This window comes from Phascolarctos cinereus, unplaced genomic scaffold (assembly GCF_003287225.1).
Source record: "Phascolarctos cinereus isolate Bilbo 61053 unplaced genomic scaffold, phaCin_HiC Scaffold_4;HRSCAF=312, whole genome shotgun sequence".
In the NCBI taxonomy this organism is placed as follows: domain Eukaryota; kingdom Metazoa; phylum Chordata; class Mammalia; order Diprotodontia; family Phascolarctidae; genus Phascolarctos; species Phascolarctos cinereus.
This window is the reverse complement of record NW_027555847.1, coordinates 480,112,488-480,131,402: the sequence shown is the minus strand read 5'-3', so window position 1 is coordinate 480,131,402 and position 18,915 is coordinate 480,112,488. Positions and strand designations below refer to the sequence as shown.

General features: G+C 36.7%; 1 protein-coding gene across 2 annotated transcripts in view; it reads right to left on the bottom strand.

Annotated features, from left to right (window-relative positions):
• Positions 1-246: 246 nt before the first annotated feature.
• OPRK1 (opioid receptor kappa 1) overlaps positions 247-18,915 on the bottom strand; it is a 35,204-nt gene continuing 16,535 nt past the window's right edge. For both annotated transcript variants that reach the window (XM_021005962.2, XM_021005961.2), the window contains exons 3-4: positions 12,284-12,636; positions 247-4,534 (exon numbers count right to left, since the gene is read on the bottom strand). In XM_021005962.2, coding sequence (XP_020861621.1) covers positions 4,002-4,534; positions 12,284-12,636 — 886 coding nt within the window. In that variant the 3' untranslated portion in view covers positions 247-4,001. The remainder of the gene's footprint in view (positions 4,535-12,283; positions 12,637-18,915) is intronic.

Here is an 18,915-nt window from a genome sequence, read left to right as displayed (position 1 = left end):
TCCACGTCTTCTGCTTACTTCTAATTCAATGCTCTTTGGGGGAAAAGATAGAATTTTGGCAGTTTCCAAAGTAATTCAATTCCAATATTCTAATTATCTCTTAATGTTTCTATATTCTCTCCATGGGAAAGGAACAGTTCCAAATCACCTCTACATTATTATGACATCACTATACCTTATTTTTCTTAATATAAATCTAGAGAGTGTAGTAGAATAAATGAATCAACATAACAAATGAATGTTGAGAGATTGTTTCTTTTTTTCAGTACAATATTTTATCACAAGGCACAACCATATACACAATGCATAATATATCACCATTTTAGAATATAAGTATGTACATAATATATGCATATATTTTTTCTATCAGAGCTTAGAAAAGAAACAAGAAGATACTTTTGTTCTGGAGACTAGAAGAATTCATTAGGGCAAAAAAAGCTCTTTCTTTTTTTAGACATTGTTTTCACGTTTCTGCTGAATCAAACAATTCTTATGAAAGGACCATACAGCCCAGTCACAGTTCTCTCCGTGAGAAAGTGTTAATAGAAATCCAGCCAAATATATTCCTTTTACTTCAATTATACATCTTGTCATGCCACATTTTACACACTAAATAATTATAAAAGGGATGAGAGTCACTGTACAAGATGAGGGCCAAGTTTTGCTCAGAGATGCACTCCCAGATAGCACTTGATTGTTAGAAATTAAGTGACTGTACTTTGAAATTTTCTGAAGTTTCTTTTCAGTTATCACTATAAATCAATAGACTAGAGGGCTAGGGATTATACCTATGATTTCATTCAGATAGGAAATTCTCAGGTGAAGAAGTTCCCTTTGCCTAAATTGGTTGGCACTTTGTAATGTATAAGACTTGTCTAGAGCACTGAGAAGTTAAGTCATTTAATCAGTCACACGGATAGGATGTATCAGAATTAGGTCCTGAAACTAGATTGTCCAGTAATCCACTGCACCATGGCTGCCTCTCAATTTGCAATAATTGTAATTTTTTAAAATGCTATTTCTGAACAACTATTCTGGACAGGGTCATAATAATGATCTTGGACACTCAAGAGGCTTTCTTTTTATTCTTCTATCTATCCTCCTCACTGATGACTGATTTATCTCACTGTATCTCTTTCCAAACCCTTAATCCTCTGTAACAAACCCATGTGATAGAAATGATCACTGGGAAAACTAGGAAGGTGGAGAAATTGAAAAAACATGGGGAAGCAGTCCCTAAGGTTGTTTTCTGACCTCAGAGAGACACTCATGTATTTTGTTATGCTTTCTTGTTGAGATGAGAGGAGTGGAGCATCACAATATTACATGAAGGGGATTAATAGAAGAGGACCCTTGACAATGCCATCATCTGAGAGTATGCACTTAACACAACCATTGTCACTTCTGCCACACATCAAAAAATATTTTTGAGAGAGGAGCATAAAAACCCAGGCTATATTTTTGACAAAGAGGTTTTCATGCATCACACCCTTCTCTTATTACTATATCCCTAAACTTTGCATCTTTCTATGTATTTTGTGACTTCCTACTGTTAATCTTACTGCAGAAATCCCCTAAAAGTGTTGGGGGAAATATTGGCAGCAATAGCAAGGGAGCACCCATAGTCCTAATGAGTGTCATAAGAATTCTCCGAGCATCCCTGGCACAAGAGATGGGGAGATGTCCTACATTCATGCACAAGGCTCAGATGACCTCAGTGCCAATCAGGGCACTAGCACGAGGACACTTCATGTGCACTTCCTAGAATCTCATTCCAAGCCATGTTTTTATTTACTCCATGGGGTAAAAACAGCAATAGGGGGCCTAGAGTATGAACATACAAGTTTAATGTTCCAGGAAATAAGTGAGATTGTTTTGATATTTATAAATATTATGTATAATATGCTTAAGACCTCATTACACTCCCCTAGTAACATGTCCTCAAGCCACTGTATACACACACACACACACACACACACACACACACACACACACACATATATTTGTATACATATGTGTATATATATGTGGGTGTATATAAACATATCCATCTAGTATGGCAGCTGAAGTATTTGAATATATCACATTATAGTCAATAAATGTTAAAATTGGCTATATATACCTGACTATAAAAGCACAAATATGCTTAGATATTTCAATGAAATATGATATAAAAATTCCTTAATTTTCAATTAGAAATATATCTAGTCACACAGTCCAAATAATTTAGGAACACTACGTTAGGTACTGTGGAGATCTAAGATATAGGCAAGCTAATACAGTTGAGGTAAACCTTGAAAACATTTGTTTAACTCCTTAAATGCCAAGTTTTAGTTTCAACATCGCATAGACATAAGACTGTAGGAGAAAGAAGGAATATTCCCACAAGAATTAAAATACCTTAGAGTTTCATAGATATGTATATTTCCATGCCTCTTTAAACCCTAGATGGGGCTCAACTTGTACCTACTGAGGAAAAAGCCTTAGTCCCAAATTTACCTGTTGGCCCAGGCATATGTCAAAGCAATGAACAAGGGAGAACGTACCCTAGCTTTTGGAGATAAAAAGAATGGACAAATGAGGTACAACTCCCATTACACCTATACTATTTTGAAATTTTCTCACTTTAGAGCCTTGAGTCCAAGTGGCAAGATCACAGTACATGGATTGCTAAGGCTCTACCTCAATTACTCCTTCTTTAAGTAGAGTGATCCAACCTAAGGCATGACAAAACAAAACCATATCATTTCCACACTCTGCCCATGAATGTCATTTCACTGTCTGTCCCACCACAGGAAGAGTGAAGGTGGGCTTTCTCTGTAAATAATTGCTGGTCTATACTGATGATGGGATCAATCTTATGCTTTTCAGGAAACTTTAAAAATGAATTCTTTGGGAGTAAGCAGGTATACAGGTATTCTAGCTATCTGAAAGAAATGGACTACTTCCAAAAGTCCTATGATTAATTCCCAGGAAATACTTTAATGACTGGAGAAATGTTTCAACTACTATAATGATTGCCAGCAATGTCATCACTCCAAATGAATGAATTAGCTGCTTGGCTTATTTTCAAATTAGACACACATATCAAGAAGAGCTAGTGATGGTCCAGCCCATTCTTTATCTACATATGCAAAATATTTCAAGATGAAGCTCTGGTATATTTCAATCAACCAAAGACTCTCTGACTAGTTCTCTTCTTGTACACAGATGATCAAGGGAAGATTTTCCTAACATATTTTCCAAGGCATGACTTAACATCTGATAATTTGTCACCTTAAATACCAGAGAGTCATAGCTAAAAGCAGTAAGCATCATCTGTAGGTGCCAAATACACTAAAATATATTAGAAACTGTATTCCTGGCATCTTAAGAATTTATTTTTATTTTTGTAAATATTAAAAGACTTTCACAATACACAGAGACATTGCACACTTTAGATATAAATTCAGGCCATGCTTAAGCTGAAATTTTTGCCACACAACCAAAGCAAATGCTTATTATCCATGAAGGTGAACAACTTCACAGTGGCCATCATTTTTGAAGCTCCCACTCTGCAAGAATCTGGCCTTACAATATTCACTTTCATTCTGAAGCAAATGCTTTTTCTTAAAAAAAAAAAAACTATAGGAATGATATCTCTGCATATAAGGCCATAGAAAATGGTGGGGAACATAGTCTAAGCATCAGAAGATGGAAATCTGACTTTCTTTTCCCTAGCAACAACAGTCAGATAGTCTGATTTCCTCGATTTAAAGAAGGTACCTTCCTACTTAGATTTTTTTTTGTCCTCAAACCCTGTCTTAAACTTGGTGTCAACTGAGCTTGACTGCCATAGCAGCTTGCTCTTGCCATGACTGCACAACATAAGAACTTCTAAAAGTCTTTCCAAAAATAAAATTCTGTTTTCAGGCTCAGACTGCTGTGGTAATCTGAGTTAATCCTAGATCATTGAACTCCTCTCTTCCTGGAGAACTATAGGATGACATTTCCACGACTAGTCATACAGGTTTATTTATCCCATCAACCTCCCTCATGTAGGGAGTGTCCTGCACTGTGTTTTGGACTCTAGTAGTGCTCTGTCGCTCCATCCTGGCTTTAAATGGGAAACAAAAGTCCCTAAAACACCTCTTGAAGTTTTCATCCAAGAAAGCATACAGAATGGGGTTTAAGCTGCTGTTGGTGTACCCTAAAGCAATGCAGAAATAATAGCTAGAAAGGACTGCTGTGCTATGGGAGGTGCTCCCCAGGGCCTCAACCAATACAAATATGTGAATGGGGGTCCAACAGATGATAAAGACTGCCACCACCACCAGAACAAGCCTGGTGATTCGGCGGAGGTTGCGATCTTTCTCTCGAGAGCCAGAAAGTAGCCTCACACTCTTTAAGCGTAAGATCATCAAAGTGTAGCACACAATGATGATGAGAACTGGAATCACAAATGCAAAAACAAAGACACAGATTTTCATGAAGAGATCCCACCAGGAATAATCAACATCTGGGAACTGCAAAGAGCATTCAATGGCATCTATATCTAGAAGAAATAACAGAAAAAAATAATAATAAAGAGAAGGTTAGAACATTCCATAAATTATTATAGATACATTGTTGCAATTATTTAAAATGTGCCCAGTAGCCTTTATATTTTCATAAGTGAATTATGCAGAAGATATTATCGTGCAAAATGGGCAAAGTACAAATAAAAGCTACACCCCTTAAGGCAATTACCTTTCAGTAGAGACCAAGAGTACCAAATAGCCAATTATACACAGGTTACATAATGTATTTTAGTTGCAATGTAAGTCAATATATAAGATTAATAATCCTTGTTCATTTCCTTGGAATATACAAGATTTCTAATGACTAAAAATGGATTTTTCTTTGTTAATTTTCAATATGTAACTAAAGTGATATTTTTCTTATGGAAAATAGCCTTTATAAAGTTCTTTGAAGTATTTTTTTCCATTTTTAAACCACTGACAACATACGATAATATCCAGTTGTGTTAAATAATAGAACTTTGAACCCTGCCATGAAACTTTGTAAAGACTCACAAATATGGAAGAAATTTGATTGGGCTGCAAGAAATCTGGTAATGACCTAAATATAAATGTAATCTATGGCTCAAAACCCACTTGTAAGGGACTCTTCTTATTAGTGAAGATCAATGTTCTTCACCTGAATAAGGAGAGAAGTAGGTGAGAGTTTGAAGAAGAAAGATCCTGGTTTTCTGGTTTCCAGGTCTGAGAGAGAAGACATCAGTTCCAGCTTCTCTTCTGAAGGGAAAAAAAAAGACTCCAAAAAGAAACTAACTTTTCACCAATGACTTTCACACATTTTTTATAAAATAATTTTCAGTAACTAAGATCCCAGATGATATATTTGGGCTGTTGCCTAAAATGTGGACAAAATAATTTTGACTTAACTAAAATTTTATGAAATTATCTGAACAATGGTGGCAAAATTTTATTTTTACTTTATACTAAAGTATGTAAGAAGAAGGCTATGGTGAATTTTCTTCTTTTAACTTAGAAAATTATTTCCATTTCTCTGTTTCATTTTGGTTAAATAGATTTGGTTCAATATTGGAAGAAGCAGAAACCTAGTCCTAACCTTATTAATGTTACATTCAGAGGCTGTTTGCCCAGCTCCCTTCTTTCTCAGCCCTATTTGTTCACACCTTTTCCTTTGGTGTATGAGAAAACAGTTGAGATAGTACAGAGAGGGACTCTTTTCTTTACATTTTCAAAACAAAATCTTACTAATGGGCAAAGGAATTGTGAACAACAATGTCATGGAATGATTTTTTTTTCTGACATAAGAAAATTCTGTTCCATAAAAAGCATAAAAATGTTTCCTAAAAATATAAAGTGCCTTCCAGAACGAATAACTCACAATGAAAGTAAAACATGCTGTGTTCAGAATGCTACAACTCATCCCACAAATTACAAAGCATGAGATTATTGTGAATACTAATAAGGATAAATGTTTTACAGGCAATCCCTTTTGCTGACTCAGATACAAGTCAAAGGTAGTAGATGAAAATCCAATAGAATAAATGGTAATTTTTAGCTTCTAAATGGATGTGGCCCAATGGATAGAGTGCCGGGCCTGAAGTCAAGAAGATTCATCTTCCTGAGTTCAAATCCAGCCTCAGACATTTACTAATTGGGTGACCCAAGCAAGTCACTTAACTCTGTTTGCCTTTCCTCATCTAAAAAATGAACTGAGGAAGGAAATGGCAAACCACTCCAGTATCTTTGCCAAGAAAACCCCAAAATGGGGTCACAAAGAGTCAGACACAATGGAATAACAACAAATATACTTTAACATAAAAATTATTAAAAAGTAGAAGAAAATGGAATAATCTCATATAATTGTGAAACGAAATTGCTTTTTCCCCCTCCAACATTTAGGTTCACAAACCCCAGATTAAGAACTTCTGGTCTATATAAATACAAAGTCCTCTATTTGGCATTTAAAGTCCTTCAGAATTGGCTCCAGCCTGTTTTTCTAGGCTGAGGTATATTCCCCCTCCCATACAACAGGCTGTCCCTCATGCTTGAAATACTCTTCCTCATTACCTCCACCTCTCGGAACCCCTAAAGTTGAATTCAAATGTCACCTCTTTGAAGAGATCCTTCCTGAAACCTTTAGTTGCTAGAGATCTCCCTGAAATCACTTGCTATTTGTTTTTTATATCTCCTGTATTTACTTATCGGTAAACTTTTTATCCTACTGCAGCCCTTCGAGGGAAAGGGCTATCTCACTTTTGTATTTCTGTATGTCATGCATACAGGGGTTTGAGAAAGGGACTGAACCAATGATTTTATTGATTTAGGGAACCCCCTATACCAGTACAGATTAATACCTTCTCTGCAATTTCACGACAAAGTTGCCTAGAGCACCAAAAGTTTAAGTGGTTTACTCAGGGTGACTCAGTCAGTATGTGTCAGAAATAATACATGAACCCAGGACTTTCTGGTTCCCAGGCTAGCTCTCTACCCACTACACCAAGTTGTCTCTGACCTACTAGTCACTTGATAAATGCTTTTTGAATGACTAAATCTTTCCCATGCTTCAGCAGATTATTTTTACTAGTTTCTGAAACCAAGAAAATTACTCACCTGTTGGCTATTATTCATTAATTATCTCTTCCAAACCTGTCTAGTTGAATACTCAGACAGCAGACGTACAAATCCATCATAAAGCTCACACCTGAAGACATTTCAGCTGAGTAGTTGAACTGAGTTCAAGACTTTCTCTCATAACCTTTGGTACAATCATAGCCATGCCATGATGAGTCACAGTTGTAAGACTCCAGTGCAAGTATATGAATCTTTGTAATAATTATTATCGTTCAGTCGTAGATGCAGGAGGACCTGAGTTCAAATTCGGCTTCAGACACACCACCCTTACTAGCTGTGTGACCCTGGGCAAGTCACTGAACCCCATCGCCTAACAAAAAAAAAATGAGGAACTGAGACAAACAGGGTTAAGTGACTTGCCCAAGGTTATACAGTTAGTAAGTGTCTGAGGCCAGATTTAAACTTAGGTCTACCTGACTCCAGGTCCAGTGCCCTATCCATTGTACCACCTAACTGCCAAACATACTAATAAAGGGTACTTTAAAGAGTTAGTAGTTGAGAAAACCTATGAGTTCCGAAAATACATAAATTTAAATATATAATAATAACTTCTTATAATACCTTATGATTAATGAAGCCCTTTCCTAACAACATCCTGAAGAAATAAGTATAGCAAGTAACCATTATTATCCCCACCATTTTACAGATGAACCTGAAATTCACAGAATTTAAGCCTACAATTATAGGTTCTCAGAGGCCATTGAGTCTACCCTGCACCTAAGCAAGCACTATCTATATGCCACCTCTTACCCAAGTGGTCATCAGGCCTTCATTTAAAAACCTCCAGGTAGGTGCAGCTAGGTGGTACAGTGGATAGAGCACTGGCCCTGGACTTGGGAGCACATAAGTTCAAATCTAGCCTCAGACACAAAACACTCACTAGCTGTGTGACCATGGGCAAGTCACTTAACCCCATTGCCTAGCCAAAAAATAAAACAAAAAAACAACCTCCAGGGAGAGAGAAGCTTCTACCACCCAAAGCAGGCTTTGCCACTTTTGTAAAACTCTTATTGTTAGGAAGATTTTTTTTCCCTCCCACCGAGTCTTAATCTGTCTCAGAAATACCCACTAGTTGCTCTTAGACTAAACAGTATAATCCTTCTTGCATGTGACAGTCCTTCAGACACCTGAAGGTGCCTATCAAGTCTCAGGCCATTTATTTTCCAAGCTAAACACTCACAGTTTCTTGAATCTATCCTCATTTAGCATTAGCTAGAGGCATGTTCATCATTGTGGTTGCTCACCAGCATATTCATAACCTTCCCAAAATGTGTTGTCGAGAACTTAATACAAAACTCCAGTTGTCATCTGACCTTGGGAGAACCAAGATAATGAAATTATTAACTCCCGGCTCCTAGATGCTGTACCTCTAAATGCAATCTGTATTCATTACCAACCTTAATCTGATGAGTTGCCTAGATTCATGCAGATAGTAAATATGAGAGCCAGAATTCAAACCTAGGTCTTCTGACTCTTTTTTCCAGTACTTTTTCTACTATATCATGTTGTCAATCACAAAAAATTCCTAACATGCTTAATATTCTATGTAATATACAAAAACTCATTTCTTAGAAAATTTTCATAAAGGAAAATTTTTGATGCCCACTATACTCTTACTACTCCGCAAAAGCAATATTTTTTTTTCTGTGCTGATTTAGTGTCCAGTAAATGCAACATAGTAACAGCTTCTGCCCTCAATGTGCTTATATTCTCCTATCACTTAGCCCATTTCTTCACACATTACAGGAAATTTATATCTGTGATTCCTTACCTTGATTCTGACTTCTAATTATGCACAAAGACCTAGGAATTAAAACAGACTATCATGGGTGTTTCTCTGAGGTCATAAGAAACAAATTCCAGATGTGTTTGAGGCTATAATATATCTTCCCTTTAAGAGAGAGTTATGGTTGTGTATATCTGACATGACTGTTACTAGAAGTGGCTAAAGCTAGTGGACCTCTTAAGCTTGAGATTTTCATCTGAGATGTAGAGAGTTAAGTGTATCAGGTGGCCACACAAATGTCCAGCATTAATATGATGAGTTCCCAGAAGCAGAGGGCCAGCAGGTTTTCTAAGGAGGGGCAAACTGGCATCGGTAGAAGGAGAGAAGACAATTGGAGGTAGAAAATAGGAGAGAGAAGAGGGACAGAGAAAGAGAGAGAGAAGGAAAGGGAGGAGGAGGAGAGGAAATTGGGAAAGGGAAAGGAGAGAAGGAAAGAGAGGGAGAAGAGGGAGAGGAAGAGAAAGATAAAGGGAAAAGATTAGAGAGAGAGGGAAAGGGAGGAGGTGGGGAGAGGAGGAGGAGGAGGAGGAGGAGGAGGAGAGAGAGAGAGAGAGAGAGAGAGAGAGAGAGAGAGAGAGAGAGAGAGAGAGAGAGAGAGAGAGAGAGAGAGATTATTTGGGTATCTTGAAATAGCTATCAATTATAACCCTCTGTGTCTGTGTTGGAAATTCAGTCCACAGTTTTATAAGAGAAAAACATCATGTGTTTTATTAAATTACTTTTACCATATAAGATATGTTATTATTTCAGGACTTGTGCCTGAGCCATGACCTTGAAAGTATTTTACAGCCATATGTAGTCAATTATCTGTGCCCACAGTTATTCATGAACTATAGCACTTACACAATTGCTGGGGAGAGAAACATCATCTATAATTTTCAAAGTGATTGTTCTGCCAGCAAAAATGAAATTCTATTAAGAGCAGAGTTCTTTTCATAACTGTACCTTTTCCCCTAGAGATACAAAAACGTAGAAATAGAGTGAAAAGAATAATGATCTATTTTGGCTGGGGACATGAGCTAATGACCTAAACCTGAACAGTTTGTCTATCTCTCACTTGTGAATTCTATTACTGTGATTCTGAGTGGACTGGACTCTCACATGCATAAAGCTAAATAAACGGTGCTGCTGAAGATGTGCTGACTTGTTACTGAGAAGGGAAAGGGAAAGTCCTAGTCTGTCTTATGAGTGGTTTAGCATTTGGATTTGTTCCATGGGGCACCAAATAGTCAGCATGTCCTTTGGGTATGCACTCAAGTAATTGTGTTATGTTTGTCAGATCCATTTCCTTTTTTTCTTTTATGTACAAAGCTCAAAATCAGTGTGGACAAGAATGATCCTGCTCACCCCTGGGCGAAAAAAGTGATTCCTATCTTTACAGATTTAGACACCATTTTTCTTCCTTTCTTCTGTTGTTTGTTTTTTTTCTTACTGGGGCTATTTGGTATTCAATAAAATATCATTTTAAGGATTCTCTTTTCTCTTGTTTTCCTCTAGTGACCAAATGGTTTAATGTAAACCAAATTTTCATGTAAACTGAATTGAATAATGACTGGTCATGAATTAGTGTAGTGTAAACTGCTTGTCTGAATTACCTGTACTTTAAAAACAAATCTAAACAATATGATGGTTAAAACTTATTCTGTATCTTAAGAGTCTTTTCCATCAATATCTCCATATATATATGTACATATACAGATATATAGATATAGATATACATATACAGTATCAAAATGTACTTGCCTCAGATATCAGCTGTATGACCATTGGCAAGACACTTAATGTCTAACTCCTCATCTATAAAAATAGTGATAATAATAGCACCTACTTCTCAGGGTTGCTGTGAGGATTAATTGTAATATTTGTAAAGTGCTTTGCAAACCTAAAATGTTATATAAATGCTATTATTATTACTTTACTCAATTTATGTTATATTTGGTTTGTAAACAACTTTGCAGATCAAATCTACTGTACAAAGTTAAAAATAAAGCATATAAACAAATATAATCACAAATACACTTTATTCCAGCCAAAGGCATGCTATCCTATATTTTGTATAGCATATATATAAGGCAGTGTATCATAGAAAGGAGAATGCTGGATTTGGAAAAAAGGATTTCTCTGGATTCAAAGTCCATCTCTGTTGTGTGACAATGGGTAAACAGGATTATTTTTCTCATCTATAAAATAGGATAATACCTGCAACACCTACTTCCCAGGGATGTAATGAGAGTATAATGAGATGATATAGGTAAACTACCATGAAATCTCCAATTGCTATAGATAAATTTCAGTTACTTTTTCTAGAGAATATGTCATGTCTACCTACACTTAAGTCTTATTCTGATGTCTCATTCATTCAGCCAATTAACATTCATTAAAAGTATTCTATGTGCCTGCCAGACTGTGCTAAGTGCTGGGAATACAAAGAAAGGCAAAAGACAGCCTCTGTTCCCAAGATGTTTACAGTCTAATGGCAGAAAAAATTGCAAATGGACACATACAAACAAGCTATATACAGGATAAATTGGAAATAATCATAATGAAGTTGACCCTAGACTTTCAAGGGCTGTATCAGAGATGTGTAACATCTGTCAGATCCTACCAAGCAGAAAGGTTTTGAGTCTAAATCAAGCTGATAACAGAATGGATATCTAACATCAGAGGACACATCTAGCTGAATTCAAAAGGTCTGGGCAGCAAAAGGATGGCTGCTGGATAATGTTTTGTTATTGTTGCTATTTGTTTATCAGAGCAATTAATGACTACAACCAATTGAAGAAGTGTAGGAACGTTCACACTGAGGTATCATGGTTGTTTTGAAGTAATGAAATAGCTCAAGCCTAAATAGCTTTTGCTTATAATAAGTTGCAGATATAGATTAAGTAGCACTCCAAGGTTTACAAAGTTCTTTACATTTCCATTTTACAAATAAAGAAACTGAGTATGAAAGAGATTAAGTGACTTGCCCAGGGTCACATAGCTAAGCAGGCTTTAAATTCAAGTCTTCCTGACTACAAATGCAGTACTCTTTCTACAACAACACTTAGCTGTCCCAACTAATAAGTGGTACCCTTACTATGGGTTAAAATGATTACTGAAATAGAAGAAAGTCACTATCTCCCATGCCTGGAATTTTCTCCCTCCACATCACTATCTTTTGGTTTCCTTCAAATCCCAGCTAAAATTCCACCTTCTTCTAGAAGCTTTTCCTGATCACTCTGAATTCTAATTTATTCCCTCAGTTGATTATCTCTGATTGTACTCTGTACCAGAATTTTCAATTGGTGGGGGAGGAGGGAGGGAAGCTTGGGTAAGACTAAAAGAGTTAAACACTGACCACACTTACCTTCTCTGACCTTGGTGCCCCCTAGGACTATAGCAGATATACCAACAGAGGATGATAATAACCAGATACATATGTTAATAATCTTTGCCTTCAAGGGAGTGCGGAAGTCCAAAGCCTTGACAGGGTGACACACTGCAATGTAACGGTCGACACTCATCATGGTCAATGTGAATATGCTGGTAAACATATTGTAATAGTCAATAGAAATCACTATTTTACACAGCACATCTCCAAAAGGCCAAGAATTCATCAGATATTCAGTGCTTTGGAACGGTATAGTGGTAGTAACCAATGCATCTGCCATAGCCAAATTAAATATGTAAATGTTGGTTGCTGTCTTCATCTTTGTATATCTGTAATACAAAAGAAAATTCAATTTTTCAATCAATGTCAGATTTATGTATTAAATTACAGAACCATAGAATATTAGAGCTAGAAGAGACCAGAAAGACTAACCCTTTAGAACCGTGGAAACTAAAAATTCTGGGATAAATTTAATATAGTACTTTATTCTGAAGTTAAGCTGTTGAGGGCCGATCTTAAGAGTCTGATAAGGGTTTAAGACCCAAGGCAGAGTTTGACCTCTGCCCAGGCTTTTACCCAAAAGGGCTCAATGATTAAGTGGTATGGCTCTCCAATTCCTTCCTGATTAGGAGGTCCCTGAGATATTCCTTCTCACTCTTTGAACCTTAGATTTACACATTCACTCCTCTATGCAGGTGGCACCAAGGTGCCTGGGAAAACCTTGGAAAATACAACCCAATCTAGGAATCCTGATAACGAGGAAATTCATGTTGTCACATCCTCAGCAGATGTTCTGGGGAGTATCTCACGGGGAGGACTCTTTGAAGTTAGGCTAGATTTTCTCTATATATTCTGTACCCTCAGATGAATAAACTGAGTCAGTAATTCTGCTCCGCCTGGCCCATGTCACAAGTTATTTCATGCCTCTCCGTTCGGTGTACAATCTGGTTGCAGGCAACATTAAGCTAGTCATGGGTCATTGAACATTTTAATTTTCTTCTCTTTAACACGAAGACAACTATGTATGTATATGTGTGTGTGTGTGTGTGTGTGTGTGTGTGCATAAAACAAAAATATTTTACATATTTTTTACAAATATTTTACAAAATAGTAACATATTTTTTCACTATTTTATAAATTCTTCCTTCCAAAGGAAAGCTGCCAAAGCTTCAAGCTACCAAAGAGTATCTCTTAATAATAACACAAGTAAACTATGACTAATAGTTTTAGGGGCTCTTAAGTCTTAGAACATGAGTCAAAAGCAAATTATGATATTGGAAGTGACAGCAAGTTGACACATCCCTTACATAAAGCTGGCAAATTGTTCATGAGAAATGGAGGAAATGTTATTTAAGTTGAAAAGAACCTAAGAGACTATCTAATCCTATTACTTCATTTTATAGATTTAAAAAAATGAGCTTAAATGACTTGTCCTGAGTCAATAGCGAGCCCCTATTGTGTATAAGGCACCATGCTAGTTAGGGATAGAGGCAGAACTGGATTCTAGGTTTCCTGATTCCCTGGTCAACAGTGGATAGAGTACTAGACTTGGAGTTAGGAAACTCTGAGTTCCAGTCCTAACTCAGACACTAGAATGTGGTCTACCTGCCTCAGTTTCTTTATCTGTAAAATGTGGATAAGGCTAGCACCCACATCCCTGGATTATTGTGAGGATGAAATGAAATATTTGTAAAATGCTTTGCAAATCTTAAAGTACTACATATAAATGCTATTTGTTATTATCATTATTAATAACTCATTAAGCCTCTGGTTTTTATCCTATGAAACAATGGTGATATGGGAATAATGCCATGCATTGGAAAGATATTTAATTAAGATAACTTTTTAAAATATAACTGGTCACATAAATAGAGTGATGTTAAGAGGTAGGCGACTCCTGGTGAAGGTTAAAAAACACCCTCCTTTCAAACTTCTAATAAATCCACTTTATATGAGTAGGATGAAGCCTCAGCGATCCTGTTGAGAAGAATAAAATGTAGTATACACAGAATAAAAGGAGGCAGCCTGGGACAGGAGAAAGAGCACTAACCCTGGAGTCAAAGGACCTGGGTTTACATCCCACTGTTTGATTTGGGGCAAGTCACTTAACCTCCCTTGGGCTTCTGTTTCCTCATTGTAAAGTGAGGGAGTTAGGCTAGGTGACCTCTGAGCTTCTGGATGTAGATCTACGGTCCTAAAGAGAACCAAAGGAAATGTAAAGCAATATTTCTGAATAATATTGGGATCCTATAGGTTGAAGATGTATCTCTCCCTATTGCTTCTCTCTGTCTCTGTCTCTGACAGACTGTCTCTGCCTCTATGCATGTCTCTGTCTCTCTGTCTTCTCTCTCACTCTCCTCTCTCTCTCTCTCTCTCTCTCTCTCTCTCTCTCTCTCTCTCTCTCTCTCTCTCTCTCTCTCTCTCTCTCTCTCTCTCTCTCTCTGTCTCCATCTTTCTCTGTCTGTCTCTGTCTCTCTTTGTCTCTGTATTTGTGTGTGTATGTCTACATAAAATGAATGGTAAGTACATTCAACTTCTCATTCCTCTGTTTCTCACATCTTCTCAATTCTACTTTGTATCTCTCTCTCTTTTCAATTCAACACATGAGAACATTTAATAAATGACTACTGTAATAGTCGTTCTGCCAATATTTGGACTGGATGCCTTATAAAAAGCACCCCGGTAGCTAAAGTGTTGTATAAGGTGTCCCAAAAGTCAAGCTTCAGCTTAAGATTGCACTAAGATTTTTTGGGACATTCTGTATTTCTTCCCAACCTGTGATGAGAGGAAGCTAGAGGAGTCAAGATAAAGACTGGAAGGTAGAATTTTCCAGTACAGTGGCAGCTTTCAAATTTCTCTGTAGAGGAATGCAGACAATGAGCAGCAGTAGGAGCTATAAAAGTAACAGCAGAAAGAATATGTTTTCCAGGAGACTCACTCTAAGCAGCTAGAGCCTTTTCCTTGCCCTGGATTGACACTAGGCTTATTAGCAGTATCCATCAGGGAGTGACTGAATTATGTCAATTCAGAGAAACCACTGAAACAATGACAAATTTACTTCATTCTCTGTCTCTCCCTTCACAAGCAATGAGTCGAAAGATTGATTATTAAGTATATGTATGTTATTTCAAATTGTGCTTACTGGTCATTCAAATGTTTAAATAATGACTTTCTAGATAAAGAATTGTATTTGCCCTGATATTTTTGCTATAGTGTGATAAGGAGGTATGGAAGGGGAAGGGAGGACCTGCAAATAATTGATTTTACTAAAGTCAGCTGTCTAGACCACCAAAATGGCTTGTTAATCAACAGATTTCCAAAGCATTCAGAGCATTTATGAATTTTATTTATTATCTGTGTTTTTAAGCTTTCTGTATTGTCAAAGAAAGGAAGCCACATGAAACTAAAACCTCCATCCTATCTCACCTCAAGTAGGCCCATCACTCAGACATAGGAGCATTTGGGTTTTCTCCTCACCACTAGTGGCAAGAGAGAGGTTGGAGAATGAGTAACCATGCTGAGAACTCTGGAGAAGTCAGCCTACATGTTGGAGTCAGGTGAAAGAAATTATTATTTTTCTCTTATATTAATAACCAATTATTGAATTAGGATCAAAAGTTTTCCCCCTTTTTATTTCCTCATTCAGAAATCAGCCCTTGAAGGTTATCCAGGCAGCCTTTGAAGTACAGGGCTGATAATGAGAGGGAAAACTCGTATCTGTTCCAAAGGTAAATAAATTTTAGTTTAGGTAAATTGATGGATTCTGGTCCATTGTGTTTTACTAAGACAGCTGTGGAAAAAGCAGATTGTCCTTTTTGTCTAGATGACCATAGGTGGAGTGATATAGGTATAGATAAGTCTCTTTGACCAAGACGGAGTGATTAGAGTCAAGTCCCTCAGACCCTCATTAAAATAAGTCCATCTCTCATTATAATATTCATTCTCTCATTAATTGTTACCAATCAAAGTTGATTGCCACCCTCAGGAACATCACTCTTCCAAGGGCATATAAGCATTGAGGGGGTTCCATTAGGGAACGATGGCATTTGAGAGAGCCACTGACCCTTTTGTTAATTATATGTTACCACAATTAATAAAATGATTAATTATCCAGAAACTACGTCCTTCAAATTTTTTATAAGTCATACAAGCATGCTTAGAGAGAGTGAAATCGACCCATTCCTAATCATCCAAAATGCCTTCTACAATGACAATTACTAGGCATCATTACTATCTGCAAAGGACTCTAAAAGGTGTTGAAGGAGATATACAGACAAATAAGATGTAATACCTGCTCTGAATGGACTTATAAGATGAAAATGGACATGCATAAAAGCAAGCAAAGCAAATACAGGCAGTGAACAAAAGTACAAACTACCAGGAAAGTTCAAAAAAGAAAACAGTCAATCTCATCTCTACCTTTTCATTTCAGTTGAACTAGGATCATTGCCTTAGAGCTAGTTGAGACCTTAGAAATTATCTAATATAACCACTTTCCTTTAATGGATGAGGAAACAGGGGCTCAGAGAGGTTGAAGAGACTTGCCCACACTCACACAGCTGGTAACTAGCACCTGGAATTTGATCCAGGTCTTAACTCCAAGCCCAGTATTCTATCCACTATGTGGTTAGGTATGCTTTATTAATATTCCTTCAAAAATGAATAACATCTTGGTCAAGGATGTGGCATAGAACAAGAAGTAGGATTCATGTAATTAACACAAAGCTAAAAACACAAGAAATATGAGTGTAGCATATGAGAAATATAAGCAAGTAAGATTCATGAGATTAAAATAGTAACACGGGTGTAAAAATGGATCCATTCATTTAGTTCTTTAAATATAAATGTCAAAGGATACAACAGGAAATAAAGTGGAATTTTTTTCCATTATTCTTATAATACTTGAATATACATCACACTAAAAATAGCAGTAAAAAACTTTACAATTATACAATAAAAACTAGAAGAATAACAATAATGTTTTATGCCAACTAAAAGAGATTATAGTTTGCATCTATGAAAACTAGCTGTGAATGAAGTGCTACGTACTTGATAGAGAGGAGTAAAGACTTATGAAATTGCGTAAAAGACTGACAGGCTGCTTGGGATAGTGGATGGTAAGGTGGCATGGTTATCAAGAAGATCTGAGTTCTAATCTTATTTCTGACACATGCTGATGGAGTCACCCAGGGTAAATAACTTAACCTATCAGGACCCCCAAACAACTCTAAGACTATAAGTTTCTGAGCAGGTACTATTGTAATATGCTTTGGGTGGCTGGGTAGCATAGTGGATAGACTTTTGGGCCTGACATCAAGAAGACTTGAGTTCAAATATGGCCTCAGACACTTAGTAGCTGTGTGCCTAGGCAAGTTACTCAATCCTGTTTGACTCAGTTTCCTCATCTATAAAATGAGGTGGAGAAGGAAATGGCAAACCACTCCAGTATCTTTGCCAAGAAAACTCCAAATTTGGTCTTAAAGAGTCAGACATGACTGAAAAGGACTAAACAACAACAAACTGATACATTTGGTAGAGTTTCTTCACTGGAAGTTCCCAATATAAATGAAATCATAGGTATAGTAAAAAAAAAAATTAAAAAGACCAAAATCTTTCTGTAGTTCTTTATAATCAGTGATTAACCATCAGACTAAGACACACTAACAGATGGAATATGAGGGGAGCTACAATGCTAATAAATTTCATAAGCTTAAATTACAAAGGCTGACATTTTTTGTGCATCAATTAAATTCAGTTATAGCAAAAAAAAAAAAAGCTTCATTCCAAGAGTATCAAGTACTCCCTGAGGACTGATAAGAACTACTTTCACTATGTCTGCTATTATAACCACAGGGGACAAAAAGGCATTTGCAATCACCTGAGGAGTAAGCTGCACTTTTCCTCCAGTGTCGAAAAGAAACGCATGCCAAACCTAAGTATGACTGGCTACCCATTTAGCTGTATTACATAGTCTAAGCGATATTTATTTTTTATCCACTTCTTGTTTTATGCAATAAAAGATGATTTCTCCAATAAAGATAATTAGATTAATGTCTGATCCATTACTATATATTTCAATAAGGAAGTTATGTAGCATTATGAGAGCAAAGTATTATAAGATTAAGGGCAGCTAGGTGACACAGTAGATAGACTTCCAGGCCTGGAGTCAGGAAGACTCATGTCCTGAGTTCCTGGACTCATGTTCCTAAGTTCAATAATAGCTATGTGACCCTGGGCAAATCACTTAACCCTGTTTGCCTCAGTTTCCTCATCTATAAAATGAGCTAGAGAAGGAAATGGCAAACCATTCCAACATCTTTACCAAAAAAATCCCAAATGGGGTCATGAAGAGTCAGACACGACTGAAACAACTGAACAACAACAAATTATGAGATTCAGTTGTCTACTGTTCAACATATTTGGAAAACTGTACTATCAGTAGGGAATTCTTTCTTTGTACTCTGCACAAAATATTTCCCATGATGGAGAGGCTGCCTGCTTTCATGGTTTCAACAAGGATACCCTCAGTGCCTCCATAGACCATAACCATAAACATTTTATAGAAATAAGAAAATTGGCATAAAGGAAAGTTAATTGCCGCTATCTTC